At 43.9% G+C, this 17,284-nt stretch overlaps 1 protein-coding gene across 3 annotated transcripts in view; it reads left to right on the forward strand.

Moving 5' to 3' along the window:
• The window catches only part of TGFBR2 (transforming growth factor beta receptor 2), a 78,812-nt gene that overhangs the window by 35,277 nt on the left and 26,251 nt on the right, over positions 1-17,284 (forward strand). For all 3 annotated transcript variants that reach the window (XM_056520079.1, XM_056520080.1, XM_056520081.1), the window contains exons 2-3: positions 12,881-13,037; positions 14,128-14,318. In XM_056520079.1, the coding sequence (XP_056376054.1) occupies positions 12,881-13,037; positions 14,128-14,318 (348 nt within the window). The remainder of the gene's footprint in view (positions 1-12,880; positions 13,038-14,127; positions 14,319-17,284) is intronic.

The following is a 17,284-nucleotide window of genomic DNA, read 5'->3' on the forward strand; positions in this document are numbered from 1 at the left end:
GGCAGCTGAAGCAGTCAGTGCTGCCGGATAGCCGTTTATATGATGGCCCTGACATACAAAAGCATCGTATGTTGATGCTGCCTTCAACATGCGAAGGCCTCTGAGAGGCCATCGTATGTTGAAATGATCGTATGTCGGGGCCATCGTAGGTCGGGGGGGGGGTCACTGTATGTGAATTAGAACCTTTATTTTTGGATATGTGAGCAAGCTGAATTCTGCCTTTATTAAAAAGACATCACAATCTGTTTTTACACGTGTTAATATTTTTACACAATGTCTGTATGGGGCCTGAGATATCATGGTGCGCAGCTCAGAAGAGATTAGGGAAAAAGATAACCTTTGAATGTATTGTTCACATCTGTATTCACAGAGGCCGGTGAAATGTCAGGCAATATATTTAGTAACAGTAGCATCGAAACACAACACACCAAATTACACATTCACATCTTATCCGTACCTGTTCTTGCCATTTTCTCACAGTTGTAAAGTGAGTATGTTTAATCACAACACAATAACTATTTAAGACTTTTTAATTCCTCCTTGTTTTCTTAAAGGGGTACTCCGCTGAGTTACAGCCTTTATAATTTAAAGGGTACCTCTCATCAAAAAAACTTTTGATATATTATAGATTAATGTATGCAGAATAACTTTACAATTGCATGTTATTAAAAAATATGCTTCTTTCTATTTAATTTTCCACTTTGAAGAAATGACCACTAGGGGTCTCCCTACCAGTCCTGGCAGCAAGCATTTCAGACTCATGCTGGAGTCCTAAACACTACGAGCTGCCAGTCTGCTTTGTTCACAAAGGAGAACACTCAGAGCTGTCAGCCTGCTTTGTTCACAGCCTGTTTGGCTGTGAACAAAGCAGGCTGGCAGCTCTGAGTGTTTAGGACTCCAGCATGAGTCAGAAATGCTTGCTGACAGGACTGATCGGGAAAAATACAATAGAAAGAAGCATATTTTTCATTAACATGCTATTGGAAAGTTATTCAACATTCATTGATCTAAAATATATCAAAAGTTTATTTGATGAGAGGTACCATTTAAGGTGCAACTTAAATTATAAAGGCCGTAACGCTGCATTAGTGTAAAATAGTAAAGGAAAATATCTGATATGTCCAAACTTTATGCGGATAAATCCTTTGAGTAAACTATAAATAAGGTTTCAAAGAGAATGTATCACCAGGGTAGGCTGACATAACTGCATCATAGATACTACAATAGATACTATGCTAAACCATGTGGTGACATTCACAGCAGCTTTCTTACTAAAGTGTCATAGTAATGGTACATGGCCCTGCTTCACCGAATAGGACACTAAATTAGAGACATTTTGACGCCATATATCAAAGATGGATGTTGTAGCACCAGATTCTATTTTTTCGTGTGACTTTGCTCGATTTTGTGACTTTTTTTTTTTTTTTACTACTAAAACGTGAACAAATAACTCAGGGACCTGAGTTTGAGGGTTTGATTCCAACCAATTGTCACGTATACAGTGGTCCCTCAAGTTACAATATTAAAGGGGTATTCCAGGCCAAAACTTTTTTTTATATATCAACTGGCTCCGGAAAGTTAAAGGGGTACTCCGGTGAAAACCTTTTTTCTTTTAAATCAACTGGTGCCAGAAAATTAAACATATTTGTAAATTGCTTCTATAAAAAAATCTTAATCCTTCCAGTACTTATTAGCTGCTGAATGCTACAGAGGAAATTCCTTTCTTTTTGATGACATCACGAGCACAGTTCTCTCTGCTGACATCTCTGTCCGTTTTAGCAACCATGCATAGCAGATGAATGCTAAGGGCAGCATGGTGGCTCAGTGGTTAGCACTGCTGCCTTGCAGTGCTGGGGCCTTGGGTTCAAATCCCACTAAGGACAACAATAAATAAATAAAGAGTTATTATAATGACATCAAAAAGAGCACTGTGCTCGTGATGTCATCAGAGAGAATTCCAAAAAGAAAATAATTTCCTCTGTAGTATTCAGCAGCTAATAAGTACAGGAAGGATTAAGATTTTTTGTTAGAAGTAATTTACAAATCTGTTTAACTTTCTGGCACCAGTTGATTTAAAAGAAAAAATGTTTTTTAAACAGATTTGTAAATTACTTCTATTAAAAAATCTTAATCCTTCCAATAGTTATTAGCTTCTGAAGTTGAGTTGCTGTTTTCTGTCTAACTGCTCTCTGATGACTCATGTCCCGGGAGCTGTGCAGTTCCTATGGGGATATTCTCCCATCATGCACAGCCCCCGGGACGTGACATCATCATTGAGCAGTTAGACAGAAAACTTCAGAAGCTAATAACTATTGGAAGGATTAAGATTTTTTAATAGAAGTAATTTACAAATCTGTTTAATTTTCCGGAGCAGTCGATATATAAAAAAAAAGGTTTTGCCTGGAATACCCCTTTAATTGGTTCCAGGATGACCATTGTATGTTGAAACCATTGTATGTTGAGACCATAACTCTATGGAAACCTAATAATTGGTTCTGAAGCCCCAAAATGTGACCCAAAAATAGGAAAAAGTGAGGATTAAAGAAAAAGTAGATAACTAATACAGATAAAGCAAATCCTTACACATAAAATAAGAAAGATCTGCTGGGAGCGGTTATCACTGTCTATGTCAGTGTTTCCCAGCCAGGGTGCCTCCAGCTGTTGCAAAACTACAACTCCTAGCATGCACGGACAGCCGAAGGCTCTTTGGGAAACACTGGTCTATGTAGACAACAGAAGCTTCTTCAGGGTCCTGTACAGAAGACGCAATGTCCTAAAAAAATTAAAAGTAAAATAGAGCCGCCCTCACCTGATTTCCAAAGGAGCAGCTAACCCTGCATAGGTAAAGAGTACAGAACATGTAATACCTCCCTGTACTGTAGGGGATGCTACCAGACACCAGTCAGTGCATGCACTTCAGTTATACAGGTAAATAGTACAGAACATTTAATACCTCCCTGTACTGTAGGGGATGCTACACGACACCAGTCAGTGCATGCACTTCAGTAATACAGGTAAAGAGTACAGAACATGTAATACCTCCCTGTACTGTAGGGGATGCTACCAGACACCAGTCAGTGCATGCACTTCAGTAATACGGGTAAATAGTACAGAACATTTAATACCTCCCTGCACTGTAGGGGATGCTACACGACACCAGTCAGTGCATGCACTTCAGTAATACAGGTAAAGAGTACAGAACATGTAATACCTCCCTGTACTGTAGGGGATGCTACCAGACACCAGTCAGTGCATGCACTTCAGTAATACAGGTAAAGAGTACAGAACATGTAATACCTCCCTGTACTGTAGGGGATGCTACACGACACCAGTCAGTGCATGCACTTCAGTAATACAGGTAAAGAGTACAGAACATGTAATACCTCCCTGTACTGCAGGGGATGCTACCAGACACCAGTCAGTGCATGCACTTCAGTAATACAGGTAAAGAGTACAGAACATGTAATACCTCCCTGTACTATAGAGGATGCTACCAGACACCAGTCAGTGCAATGCACTTTATGACTACAGGGGTTTTACCAGTGAATGCCCATTCTGATTGGTCGATTCTTCCAGCCATTGACACGTTTCACAGATCTGGACTGTCTATAGTATTGTATGTTGAGTCTGGTTTCAAGTTACAATGGTCCAGAAAAGACCATTGTATGTTGAAACTATTGTATGTTGAGGCCATTGTAAGTTGAGGGATCACTGTACATGGATATTGTAAGTTCTCTTTTTGAACTGGATATCTCCAGCTACTTTAGATCATTTGGTGTCTAGATTGTGAGTATTCTATGCTAAAAGGAACTGATATGGAGACAATTGCTGTACAAATAGATGGACTCTGTGGACACTATAAAAAAAATAGGTTGCACGTAAACCTTCAGTTTGTCACTATGGTTCAGTGACTGCCTCTATTACTACCGAGTTGCTTTGTCCAAAGAGTTAAAAGGAAAGCGCTTCCTGCCTTCCTGTTTGCATTGTTTCTGTACTACACCCACACCAGGTTGCATATAACTGAGTCATAGCACACAGGGACTTTATAGCAGTTTGTGAGTTATTGTCTACTGGGTAGGGATGTGGTGGGTTATTTCATCATCTTAGCATTAGAAAGTTATGCCGAGATTGACAATATATAAACATCTTTTAGAACCCTGTGAGAATTTGCCCTGTAATGAGTTAATAATTAGTTTTACCTTCCCTTATTTATGGTTTAGTTCAGACTTGTATTTTGGAAGTTAAATTGTCTGACTCTTAGGCTTCTTTCACTCTACAAAATTACTCAGTTTTAAAGATCCGAACGAAGTTCCGTCTGAAAATCAGCTGAAAACGGCAGTTACAAAATCCTATACAGCTATATACGGCTATAGTCTATGGGATTTTTCTAATAGCCGTTTTAACCCGTTATAGCCCGTTATTAATAACAGCCTTTATTTTGTGACAGAAGATAGTAACGGGAGAAATAGTGCATGCACTATTTCTCCCATCACTGTCGTCCGTGCTGAACATTTTCTTGCTTTCTAAAAAAAAATGTATTTAAAGGGGTACTCCGGTGAATTCCTTTTTTCTTTTAAATCAACTGGTGCCAGAAAGTTAAACAGATTTGTAAATTACTTCTATTAGAAAATCTTAATCCTTCCTGTACTCATTAGCTGCTGAATATTACAGAGGAAATTTTTTTCTTTTTGGAATTCTCTCTGATCACGAGCACAGTGCTCTTTGCTGATGTAATTATAATAATAATAATAACTCTTTATTTATTGTTGTCCTTAGTGGGATTTGAACCCAAGTCCCCAGCACTGCAAGTGAGGAGTGCTAACCACTGAGCCACCATGCTGCCCTTAGTATACATCTGCTATGCACGGTTGCTAAAATGGACAGAGATGTCAGCAAAGAGCACTGTGCTCGTGATGTCATCAGTGTTCCAAAAAGAAAGGAATTTCCTCTGTAACATTCAGCAGCTAATAAGTACAGGAAGGATTAAGATTTTTTAATAGAAGTCATTTACAAATATGTTTAACTTTCTGGCACCAGTTGATTTAAAAGAAAAAAGGTTTTCACCGGAGTACCCCTTTAACATTTTATGCCTCAGTTACATAGTGTCACGATGCCGGCTGGCAGGTAGTGGATCCTCTGTGTCAGAGAGGGATTGGCGTGGACCGTGCTAGTGGATCGGTTCTAAGTCACTACTGGTTTTCACCAGAGCCCGCCGCAAAGCGGGATGGTCTTGCTGCGGCGGTAGTGACCAGGTCGTATCCTCTAGCAACGGCTCAACCTCTCTGACTGCTGAAGATAGACGCGGTACAAGGGATTAGACAGAAGCAAGGTCGGACGTAGCAGAAGGTCGGGGCAGGCAGCAAGGTTCGTAGTCAGGGTGATAGCAGAAGTCCTGGTACACAGGCTTTGGACACACAAAACGCTTTCACTAGGCACAAGGGCAACAAGATCCGGCAAGGGAGTGCCTGGGAGGAGGTCAGATATAGTCAGGGACCAGGTGGAAGCCAATTAAGGTAATTGGACCAGGCACCAATCATTGGTGCACTGGCCCTTTAAGTCTCAGGGAGCTGGCGCGCGCGCGCCCTAGAGAGCGGAGCCGCGCGCGCCAGCACATGACAGCAGGGGACGGGAACGGGTAAGTGACCTGGGATGCGATTCGCGAGCGGGCGCGTCCCGCTGTGCGAATCGCATCCCCGACGGCCATGACAGTGCAGCGCTCCCGGTCAGCGGGACCGACCGGGGCGCTGCGGAGAGAGAGACGCCGTACGCGCTCCGGGGAGGAGCGGGGACCCGGAGCGCTAGGCGTAACACATAGCACTGATACATTCATCGGAGTGGTTCTTAAAGGGGTACTTTTTAAAGGTTTTTTCTTTTTTTCAAATCAACTGGAAAATTAGACAGATTTGTAAATTACTTCTATATAAAAAATCTTTAACAAATCTTAATCCTTCCTTATCAGCTGCTGTATGTTCTAGAGGAAGTTATATAGTTCTTTTCTGTTGTGCCCTCTGCTGACACCTCTGCCCATGTCAGGAACTGTCTAGAGCAGGAGAGGTTTCCTTTTGGGGATTTGCTGGACAGTTCCTGACATAGACAGAGGTGTCAGCAGAGAGCACTGTGGTCAGACAGAAAATAACAACTAATATTAAGATTTTTTTTTTATAGAAGTAAATTACAAATCTGTTCAATTTTCTGGAGCCAGTTGATATGAAAAAAAGTGTTTTACTCTGGAGTACCCCTTTAAAGAGACTTTATACTTTTCATGATCTCAGCATAGAAAGCCATTGAATCTTCTCCCAGAGTTTCTATATTTTGGTTTGCTTTCACGTTGAAAAAAATAAAAAAAAATAAACGTGGGTAAATTGTGTTGTTAAAAAAATATGTGCTTTAATGCGTGGACACAATGGCCCTGATTTACTAAGAGTGGAGTGTAGGTTTCTTTGTGGGCTTTAACCCCTTAAGGACGCAGGACGTAAATGTACGTCCTGGTGCAGTGGTACTTAACGCACCAGGACGTACATTTACGTCCTGTGCATAACCGCGGGCATCGGAGCGATGCCCGTGTCATGCGGGGCTGATCCCGGCTGCTGATCGCAGCCAGGGACCCGCCGGCAATGGCCGACGCCCGCGATCTCGCGGGTGTCCGCCATTAACCCCTCAGGTGACGGGATCAATACAGATCCCGGCATCTGCGGCAGTGCGCGATTTGAACGAATGATCGGATCGCCCGCAGCGCTGCTGCGGGGATCCGATCATTCAGAACGCCGCACGGAGGTCCCCTCACCTTCCTCCGTCCGGCTCCCGGCGTCTCCTGCTCTGGTCTGAGATCGAGCAGACCAGAGCAGAAGATAGCCGATAATACTGATCTGTTCTATGTCCTATACATAGAACAGATCAGTATTAGCAATCATGGTATTGCTATGAATAGTCTCCTATGGGGACTATTCAAGTGTAAAAAAAAATTTAAAAGTAAAAAAAAAGTGAAAAATCCCCTCCCCCAATAAAAAAGTAAAACGTCAGTTTTTTCCTATTTTACCCCCAAAAAGCGTAAAAAATAAATTTTATAGACATATTTGGTATCGACGCATGCGTAAATGTCCAAACTATTAAAATAAAATGTTAATGATCCCGTACAGTGAACAGCGTGAACGAAAAAAAAAATCCAAAATTGCTACTTTTTTTTATACATTTTATTTAAAAATTTTTATAAAAAATGTATTAAAAGTTTTTTATATGCAAATGTGGTATCAAAAATAGTACAGATCATGGCGCCAAAAATTAGCCCCCATACCGCCCCTTATACAGAAAAATAAAAAAGTTAGAGGTCATCAAAATAAAGGGATTATAAACGTACTAATTTGGTTAAAAAGTTTGTGATTTTTTTTAAGCCCAACAATAATAGAAAAGTATGTAATAATGGGTATCATTTTAATCGTATTGACCCTCAAAATAAAGAACACACATCATTTTTACCGTAAATTGTACGGCGTGAAAACGAAACCTTCCAAAATTAGCAAAATTGCGTTTTTCGTTTAAATTTTCCCACAAAAATAGTGTTTTTTGGTTGCGCCATACATTTTATGATATGAGTGATGTCATTACAAAGGACAACTGGTCGCGCAAAAAACAAGCCCTCATACTAGTCTGTGGATGAAAATATAAAAGAGTTATGATTTTTAGAAGACGAGGAGGAAAAAATGAAAATGTAAAAATTAAATTGCCTGAGTCCTTAAGGCCAAAATGGGCTGAGTCCTTAAGGGGTTAATACCCTACAATTTATTTTCATTACTAAGGTTTCCCCTACATTTTCCACTTACCCTACACTTTGCTTTTTTTACACATGCTCTGATCTGTAGGGTTTTCCTCAGCTCAAATCCACCACATTTTCTCTAAACCTTAGTAAATATGTTGGGTTTTTGTGAAAATGTCGGGAACTTTCCACTTTTCGGTGGCCACACCCCATTTTCCCGACAGCCATGCCCCTTTTTCAAGTTTTCTCAGTAAAATGGAGAGTTTGTCGGGTTTTTTTCAATTCTGGTGCAGACAGAATTCATGATGCAGTGCGCAGAATGACGCAGAATCTGGCGCACAACCCGATATAACTTGTCGGGTTTGCAATAGTAAATGAGGGCCAGTGACCCAATGTGCTTGCTCTATAAATGATTTAAAGTTTTTTTTTTTTTTATGCCTTTTTATATGGTTGTATGTAATGCAATTTTATAGAAAATGACACAAGGAAACCATCAGATTTCCAGTCATTTGCCTAGTTACTTTGCAGAGTATATATATAAAGATTTTCCTACAAAATATAGTTATGTTTAGTGAAGCAGTAGTGCGCAAAATGTTTAGTCTCCGATCAAGTGACTGGAACAAGTGTGACTGATAGTGTAGCTGCAGACCCAACACCTGACACACCATTGCTCTTACAGGACATGTGAGGACAGAACAGCTTTGTTTAGAAAAAATACAATATTTACTTCAAGAAGATTTTTTTATTTTTAATCACTTGTCTCTAAAGTTCATTCATCGTTACTATTGACGAGGTGTCTGTCCACCCATACTGAGCTTCCAAAATGAGAGGTGCTCTTTAAAGGGGTATTCCAGCCATAGACATCTTATCCCTAGGATAAGGGATAAGATGTCTGATCCTGGGAGGCCCGCCGCTGGGATCCCCTGCGATCTCCGTGCAGAACCCGCATTCTATGCTGTCATGCCCCCTCCCATAGACATGAAAGAAGTGGGCGTGGCATGACATCACGAGGTAGTGTGGCGTGATAGAATGCAGGTGCTGCACGGAGATTGCGGGGGGTCCCAGCGATGGGCCCCCGCGATCAGACATCTATGGCTGGATTACCCCTTTAATAGCTCTCAGTCCTATACTTTTCAGTGTTTAAAGGGTGTATGTAAATTTGTCTGTACACACAGCTTAAACCCTGCACCCACACACTTGAAAGCTATAATAATGTGTAAATCATCTGTGTTAGACTCCTGGAAACTTAGTCAAGGATTGCGGGACCTTTCCAAAAAAAAAAAAAAGAAAACCTAGCTCCAGAAAAGTTCTATAAAATGGCTTCCTGACTTACTATTGTTAAAAAGGCATTAACATTTAACCCCTGTAAAACACTATATACAATAAAAAATAAATAATTAATGAAAAAATAATAAAGTAGGGCTTACAGCTAGAGATGAGCAAATTTAAAGTAAATTTGATTCATCACGAACTTCTCGGCTCGGCAGTTGATGTCATAAATGAGTTCAGCTTTCAGGTGCTCCCGTGGGCTGGAAAAGGTGGATACAGACCTAGGAGACTCTTTCCTAGGACTGTATCCACCTTTTCCAGCCCACCGTAGCACCTGAAAGCTGAACTAATTTATGCACGATAAGTCATCAACTGCTGAGCCGAGAAGTTTGTGACAAATCGAATTTACTGTAAACTCATCTCAACTTACAGCTATAGAGCCCAGTCAGAGACGTCTTGGTTAGCTGGTGTAGACAATTGCTCCTTATCTCACATTATACTTTGTATCGTTATGGAATTTTGACTTGGGGCCATAACTTTTTTCTGCCAGAAATTTAATTTATGGCAAAGTGTTTTGAAAACATAAAATATACTGTATTTTTCGCCGTATAAGATGCACCTTTTCTTCCCCAAAACTGGGGGGGGGGGGAAAGTTGGTGCGTCTTATACGGCGAATACACACCTATAGGGTCGGGCCCTGTGGCCATCAACGGCCGGGACCCGCGGCTAATACAGGACATCACCGATCGCGGTGATGCGCTGTATTAACCCTTCAGACGCGGCGATCAAAGCTGACCGCCGCGTCTGTGGCGAAAGTGACAGTAACACGGCTGCTCAGTCGGGCTGTTCGGGACCGCCGCTGTGAAATCGCGGCGTCCCGAACAGCTTACAGGACACCGGGAGGGTCCTTACCTGCCTCCTCGTTGTCTGCTCCGTGCCGGGATCCCCTGCATGGCCGGCGCTCTCCTTCGAAATCATCACGTCATCCAATAGGAGCGGCGTGCGTAGCGACGTGATGACGGCGATGGAGAGCGTGGATCCCGGGGAAGAAGACGTCTGGAGCGTCTGGGGCTGGAGCGATGGAGCGACATCCAGGGCGGCGGGGACACGTGAGTATTACCTCCTATCAGTGGTCTTCAACCTGCGGCCCTCCAGATGTTGCAAAACTACAACTCCCAGCATGCCCGGACAGCCAACGGCTGTCCGGGCATGCCGGGAGTTGTAGTTTTGCAACATCTGGAGGTCCACAGGTTGAAGATCACCATTGGGTGCAGAATCTTTTTTTTCTAGATTTTGCACCTTTAAAATTGGGTGCGTCTTATATGCCGGTGCGTCCTATAGGGCGAAAAATACGGTATAGAAACTGCAGGATTTTATATTGTTTTAGGTGTGCAATATATATCTGCTTTTTTTTTCTGTTTTGTTTTAATATCTCCTTTGCGGTGCTTGTTTATGTGGCTTATCACAGATTTGCAGCTGTATTGTAGAACAGCAGTGCATGACCCTCGTATCCCTCTCAGTCTGATGCAGTAGCTGACAGGAAATGTGAGACCAATATCAAATGTCACCAGAAATGTTTCTGTAACGTTCACTTCATTAGTATACGGTTTCAGCGTGCTGACATTTAATTCCTTCACATTTATGTCTGTGCAGATCATCAAACTGTAATATTTAGTGCTTGGTGGAAAATATGTCTTTTCCAAGATTATGTTTATATTGCCTCATGGAAGCAGTAAATCAGCATTGCTTACGCACCATTTAACTCTCAGCGTGTACATTCTAACACCGCTTAAATAGAAATGTGACATTTACAGAGCACAAAATATAAAACGCTAACTGCTCCCAGTCCTCACTGATCACTGTATTGTGAAATAAATCATAGACCAGATCATCCGATTTGCCGGTAGTCTTGGCTTTTAAATGAGGGAATTTGTGTTGACCATAAATAAATATGCTAAAGATTATTCCTGTAAAAATAAAGAAATAAAACAAATTAAAATTATATAAATACATTCAAATGAGACAATTTTATCAAGCTGACAATCTGTGTCTGGACAAGATGGGTAAACAATATTTCTTTCATGGGTAAAAAAATCTGTTAGTTTTCTGCTATAGCATCTAACGCCAAAGAGATCAAGTAAAGTTAAGAATTCCAGAGTATTCAGGATTTAAAGAGGTCGTCCAGCACATTTTCTTTTTGTTTATTTAAAAAAATATATATATATTATATACAGTATTTTTCGCCCTATAGGACGCACCGGCATATAAGACGTGCCCAATTTTAGAGGTGCAAAACCTAGTGAAAAAAGATTCTGAACCCAACAGTGATCTTCAACCTGCGGACCTCCAGATGTTGCAAAACTACAACTCCCAGCATGCCCGGACAGCCGTTGGCTGTCCGGGCATGCTGGGAGTTGTAGTTTTGCAACATTTGGAGGTCCGCAGGTTGAAGACCACTGGATAGGAGGTAATACTCACGGGTCCCCGCCGCTCCGGACCCGTCACCGCTGCCCTGGATGTCGCTCCATCGCTGTCACCGCGTCCCCGTGGTGTCCCCGCCGCTCCGGACATCTTCTTCCCCGGGATCCACGCTCTCCGTCGCCATCATCACGTCGCTACGCACGCCACTCCTATTGGATGATGGGACGGCGTGCACAACGACGTGATGACGTCGAAGGAGAGCGCTGCCATGCAGGGGATCCCGGCACGGAGCAGACATCGAGGAGGCAGGTAAGGTCCCTCCCGGTGTCCTGTAAGCTGTTCAGGACGCCGTGATTTCACCGCGGCGGTCCCGAACAGCCTGACTGAGCAGCCGGGTTAGTGTCACTTTCGCTTCAGACGCGGCAGTCACCTTTGATCGCCGCGTCTGAAGGGTTAATACAGGGCATCACCGCGATCGGTGATGCCCTGTATTAGCCGCGGGCCCCGGCCGTTGATGGCAGCAGGGACCGCAGCGATAGGTGTGTATTTGCCGTAGAAGACGCACCAACTCCCCCCCCCCCCCCCCCCCAGTTTTGGGGAAGAAAAAGTGTGTCTTATACGGCAAAAAATACGGTACTTCCCTCTAACATCCCCCCCCCCCCTTTGTAGGCTTTGTTATAGATGCTTCTACAGATGACCCATTATAGATGTATAGCCATAATAATGTATGTATTAAATAGCTGTTTTACGTACTTTTCAGTAATCCCATTGACTGCATTTGGAGTTGCAGAAACAGCATAGCACCACAAGTTCCAATGTTTTCTTAATGGGGTACTCGAGTGGAAAACTTTTTTTTTTATTAACTGGTGCCAGAAAGTTAAACCGATTTGTAAATTACTTCTATTAAAAATTCTTAATCCTTCCAGTACTTATTAGCAGCTGTATACTACAGAGGAAATTCTTTTCTTTTGGTATTTCTTTTCTGTCCCAACCACAGTGCTCTCTGCTGACACCTTTGTCAATTTTAGGAACTGTCCACAGCACCGTATGTTTGCTATGGGGATTTTCTCCTGCTCTGGACAGTTCCTGACATGGACAGAGGTGTCAGCAGAGAGCACTGTGGTCATGATAGAAAAGAAATCCTAAAAGGAAAAAAAACATTCCTCTGTAGTATACAGCCGCTAATAAGTACTGGAACGATTAAGATTTTTTTTAATAGAAATACCCCTTTAACTCCTGGAGTTACACAAACAGAATAGCTCACAATGCTATTCTGCAAGGAGGCTAGAAGGGAACCCCAATCCCAATATAGGTGCAGGTCAAAGAGGGGACATCTATGACATACCCACAGGAGACCAAGATGTTGTAACCCGCAGATTAGGAAATGGACATGAGCATCAAGATGTCTAATTATCTCCTATTTTTTATTTTTTTTTACAGATGATGGGATTTTCATGCTAAACAAGGCTGCAACCACATCATGTGCATTTTGTGATGTTTTGAATGCAACTTGTACAGAAAGCAAAGGTCATTGTAGAAGCAGTTGTGACAAAATAGCCTCTTGTGAATTTGCTGAGGAAGTTTGTGTAACCTTGTGGTAAGTTTTTTTTTTATATTAAAAAATATTCTGATTTTTATTTCTGCTTTTACATGGGATAATAACAACATGTTACAAGCGCTGTCAGTGTGTGTTCACACATTCAGGTTTTTAATTTGCAATAATTGTGTATAAAACTAGGGATGAACTTCCTACCCATGTAAAAGGCCCCTTACTTTTTCTAAATGTTATAGGGGGAATTTATCATTTGCTAATTTATCATTTACTTCCTGTCCTGCTGCTCGGTTTGACTTGTTGTAGGAACCAGACGCCATAGACTTAAAATGAAGCCCGTTTCCTGCAACAAGTAGAATTTAGCAGCAAGACGGGGAGTGTAGTGTATAGCCATGCTGGTCTCCTGCCTATCTAGCAGTCAATGGGGGTCTCAGCACCAAGACAACTCAAAATTTTTGACATATCTGTGTGAAAAAGGGGTATTCTGCTGCTCAGTATTTGGAACAAACTGCTCCAAACGCTGGAACTGGCAGCGGGAGCTTGTGATGTTATAACCCCACCCCCTCATGATGTCACGTCCCACCCCCTCAATGAAAGTCTATGGGAGGGGGCGTGACAGCTGTACCCTTTTAATGCTTACAAATTTACCCCTTTAACACTTTAAAATGGGAGTTTTCTGTTTTAATATTGTACATTTCTCTGTAGTTTCGGGCCCCTTCAGATACCAAGGTTCATGTGGGACCACAATATTTCCACCAATGATAGTCAAAACCGCCAGGTCTTTGTGTCCTGCTTGAATAGGGGGTATTGTAATCCCAGTGTTTCCAAATCTGAGATCTGCCCTGGATATTTCTCTTGGCTCTTATATAAATCAATGTATTCCTTCCTTTCAAGTAGATAAAAATGTATTCAAACAATAATAATGTGTCAAATGACCAGTTTGGGCTTTGTAGAAAAGAGCATTTTTGGGTGAGAGTAACATCTTAAATGTGAATTTGCCGATGAGTTAACATCAAGGCACATGGAAAGGCCCTTAGCAAATCTTTAGTTCAGAGCTGTGGTCACCAACCCCTATTCATGACCTGGGATGGATCACTGACATATTATAATGTGAATTGTCTCTCTTTTGTTAAAGGAGAAGTAATGGTTCCGCTGTAACTGAAGAAACTCTATGTCACAATCCTCTTTTGCCACTATATGGACACATGTTAAATGATTTCAACTCTTCAACATGTCACATGAAAAGAAGGAGACTGCATTCAGAAACTGTGTTTATATGCGCTTGTAATGAAGATGAATGTAACCAAGAGTTTACATTTGACAAAAGTAAGTTAATTTCTATAGGAATAAGCAAGTGGGGACTTGAGGTTGTCCTGAAAATGTTATGTTTTTTTTTCTCCCAGGCACAGCACCACTTTTGTGAATAGGGCTTAGTTGCAATTGTTACGCCGAGCGCTCCGGGTCCCCGCTCCTCCCCGGAGCGCTCGCTTCACTCTCCCCGCGGCAGCGCTCCGGTCACGTCCTCTGACCCGGGGCACTGCGATTCCGCTGCCAGCCGGGATGCGATTCGCGATGCGGGTAGCGCCCGCTCGCGATGCGCACCCCGGCTCCCCTACCTGACTCGCTCTCCGTCTATTCTGTCCCGGCGCGCGCGGCCCCGCTCCCTAGGGCGCGCGCGCGCCGGGTCTCTGCGATTTAAAGGGCCACTGCGCCGCTGATTGGCGCAGTGGTTCCAATTAGTGTGTTCACCTGTGCACTTCCCTATATCACCTCACTTCCCCTGCACTCCCTTGCCGGATCTTGTTGCCTTAGTGCCAGTGAAAGCGTTCCTTGTGTGTTCCTTGCCTGTGTTTCCAGACCTTCTGCCGTTGCCCCTGACTACGATCCTTGCTGCCTGCCCCGACCTTCTGCTACGTCCGACCTTGCTTTTGCCTACTCCCTTGTACCGCGCCTATCTTCAGCAGCCAGAGAGGTGAGCCGTTGCTAGTGGATACGACCTGGTCACTACCGCCGCAGCAAGACCATCCCGCTTTGCGGCGGGCTCTGGTGAAAACCAGTAGTGGCTTAGAACCGGTCCACTAGCACGGTCCACGCCAATCCCTCTCTGGCACAGAGGATCCACTACCTGCCAGCCGGCATCGTGACAGTAGATCCGGCCATGGATCCCGCTGAAGTTCCTCTGCCAGTTGTCGCTGACCTCACCACGGTGGTCGCCCAGCAGTCACAACAGATAGCGCAACAAGGCCAACAGCTGTCTCAACTGACCGTTATGCTACAACAGTTACTACCACAGCTTCAGCAGTCATCTCCTCCGCCAGCTCCTGCACCTCCTCCGCAGCGAGTGGCCGCTCCTGGGATACGCTTATCCTTGCCGGATAAATTTGATGGGGACTCTAAGTTTTGCCGTGGCTTTCTTTCCCAATGTTCCCTGCATCTGGAGATGATGTCGGACCTGTTTCCCACTGAAAGGTCTAAGGTGGCTTTCGTAGTCAGCCTTCTGTCCGGAAAAGCCCTGTCATGGGCCACACCGCTCTGGGACCGCAATGACCCCGTCACTGCCTCTGTACACTCCTTCTTCTCGGAAATCCGAAGTGTCTTTGAGGAACCTGCCCGAGCCTCTTCTGCTGAGACTGCCCTGTTGAACCTGGTCCAGGGTAATTCTTCCGTTGGCGAGTATGCCGTACAATTCCGTACTCTTGCTTCAGAATTGTCCTGGAATAATGAGGCCCTCTGCGCGACCTTCAAAAAAGGCCTATCCAGCAACATTAAAGATGTTCTGGCCGCACGAGAAATTCCTGCTAATCTACATGAACTTATTCACCTAGCCACTCGCATTGACATGCGTTTTTCCGAAAGGCGTCAGGAACTCCGCCAAGATATGGACTCTGTTCGCACGAGGCGTTTCTTCTCCTCGGCTCCTCTCTCCTCTGGTCCCCTGCAATCTGTTCCTGTGCCTCCCGCCGTGGAGGCTATGCAGGTCGACCGGTCTCGCCTGACACCTCAAGAGAGGACACGACGCCGTATGGAGAACCTCTGCCTGTACTGTGCTAGTACCGAACACTTCCTGAGAGATTGTCCTATCCGTCCTCCCCGCCTGGAAAGACGTACGCTGACTCCGCACAAAGGTGAGACAGTCCTTGATGTCTACTCTGCTTCTCCACGTCTTACTGTGCCTGTGCGGATGTCTGCCTCTGCCTTCTCCTTCTCTACAGTGGCCTTCTTGGACTCTGGATCTGCAGGAAATTTTATTTTGGCCTCTCTCGTCAACAGGTTCAACATCCCGGTGACCAGTCTCGCCAGACCCCTCTACATCAATTGTGTAAATAATGAAAGATTGGACTGTACCATACGTTTCCGCACGGAGCCCCTTCTTATGAGCATCGGATCTCATCATGAGAGGATTGAACTTTTGGTCCTCCCCAATTGCACCTCGGAAATTCTCCTTGGACTTCCCTGGCTTCAACTTCATTCCCCTACCCTGGATTGGTCCACTGGGGAGATCAAGAGTTGGGGGTCCTCTTGTTCCAAGAACTGTCTAAAACCGGTTCCCAGTAACCCTTGCCGTAACTCTGTGGTTCCTCCAGTAACCGGTCTCCCTAAGGCCTATATGGACTTCGCGGATGTTTTCTGCAAAAAACAAGCTGAGACTCTACCTCCTCACAGGCCTTATGATTGCCCTATCGACCTCCTCCCGGGCACTACTCCACCCCGGGGCAGAATTTATCCTCTCTCTGCCCCAGAGACTCTTGCCATGTCCGAATACGTCCAGGAGAATCTAAAAAAGGGCTTTATCCGTAAATCCTCCTCTCCTGCCGGAGCCGGATTTTTCTTTGTGTCCAAAAAAGATGGCTCCCTACGTCCTTGCATTGACTACCGCGGTCTTAATAAAATCACGGTTAAGAACCGCTACCCCTTACCCCTCATCTCTGAACTCTTTGATCGCCTCCAAGGTGCCCACATCTTCACTAAATTGGACTTAAGAGGCGCCTATAACCTCATCCGCATCAGAGAGGGGGACGAGTGGAAAACGGCATTTAACACCAGAGATGGACACTTTGAGTATCTGGTCATGCCCTTTGGACTGTGCAACGCCCCTGCCGTCTTCCAAGACTTTGTCAATGAAATTTTTCGTGATCTGTTATACTCCTGTGTTGTTGTATATCTGGACGATATCCTAATTTTTTCTGCCAATCTAGAAGAACACCGCCAGCATGTCCGTATGGTTCTTCAGAGACTTCGTGACAACCAACTCTATGCCAAAATTGAGAAATGTCTGTTTGAATGCCAATCTC

The sequence above is a fragment of the Hyla sarda genome, chromosome 5, assembly GCF_029499605.1.
Source record: "Hyla sarda isolate aHylSar1 chromosome 5, aHylSar1.hap1, whole genome shotgun sequence".
NCBI classification, from domain to species: domain Eukaryota; kingdom Metazoa; phylum Chordata; class Amphibia; order Anura; family Hylidae; genus Hyla; species Hyla sarda.